The sequence below is a fragment of the Octodon degus genome, unplaced genomic scaffold (assembly GCF_000260255.1).
Source record: "Octodon degus isolate 3935 unplaced genomic scaffold, OctDeg1.0 scaffold00035, whole genome shotgun sequence".
In the NCBI taxonomy this organism is placed as follows: domain Eukaryota; kingdom Metazoa; phylum Chordata; class Mammalia; order Rodentia; family Octodontidae; genus Octodon; species Octodon degus.
This window is the reverse complement of record NW_004524611.1, coordinates 3704373-3705009: the sequence shown is the minus strand read 5'-3', so window position 1 is coordinate 3705009 and position 637 is coordinate 3704373. Positions and strand designations below refer to the sequence as shown.

The 637-nt window shown below is 42.1% G+C and overlaps 1 protein-coding gene across 1 annotated transcript in view; it reads right to left on the bottom strand.

Moving 5' to 3' along the window:
* The window catches only part of Sun3 (Sad1 and UNC84 domain containing 3), a 21474-nt gene that overhangs the window by 16450 nt on the left and 4387 nt on the right, over positions 1-637 (bottom strand). The window contains exon 3 of the mRNA XM_004630533.2: positions 259-362. Within this exon, the coding sequence (XP_004630590.1) occupies positions 259-362 (104 nt within the window). The remainder of the gene's footprint in view (positions 1-258; positions 363-637) is intronic.

The following is a 637-nucleotide window of genomic DNA, read 5'->3' as shown; positions in this document are numbered from 1 at the left end:
AGCACAGGGACCGCGGTTCAATCCCCCAGCACCACATGCCAACCAGCCCCGCCCCCTGGTGGGCTGAGCTGGCCACACACACATAAATAAATAAAATTAAAAAAAAAAAAAGAATCCCATTTCCTGATTCTTAGAATGTCTGTTTCTGATGGACATTCTCACACAAGGCAAAGACCACCTGCAGGAAGCTGGATTTGCCTTGTGGCTTCTAAAATTCTACAGTGAACAACAGGCAGGGTTAACTTAATAAAACATCACCTGGTAACGACAAAGCCTTGTGCCATATTCTGCAAAGACATCATACAATTGTCTGGATTTCTGAGGAATCACCGTTTCTTGAAGCCACTGATGATTTTGGAGTCCTGTCCAAGAAACAAGACCAACTCTGATTAAGGAACCCATCTGGAAAGCTGTATGAAATGTTTTACATGTGTTATAGTAATTCTATAAGCTTGGAGGAGTGCATAGCTTTCTTCAAGTCCCTGGGCAACCTCATTCAGTACTCTAGAAAGAACAAGGCAGAAAAACGTAGACAGGATCCCTTACTTTGCAGCTCTGAAACTAGTCAACAGCAGATTTGAGATGACAGAAGAAAGAATTGGTAAATTTGAGTGCACAGGATTACTGATATGTATAT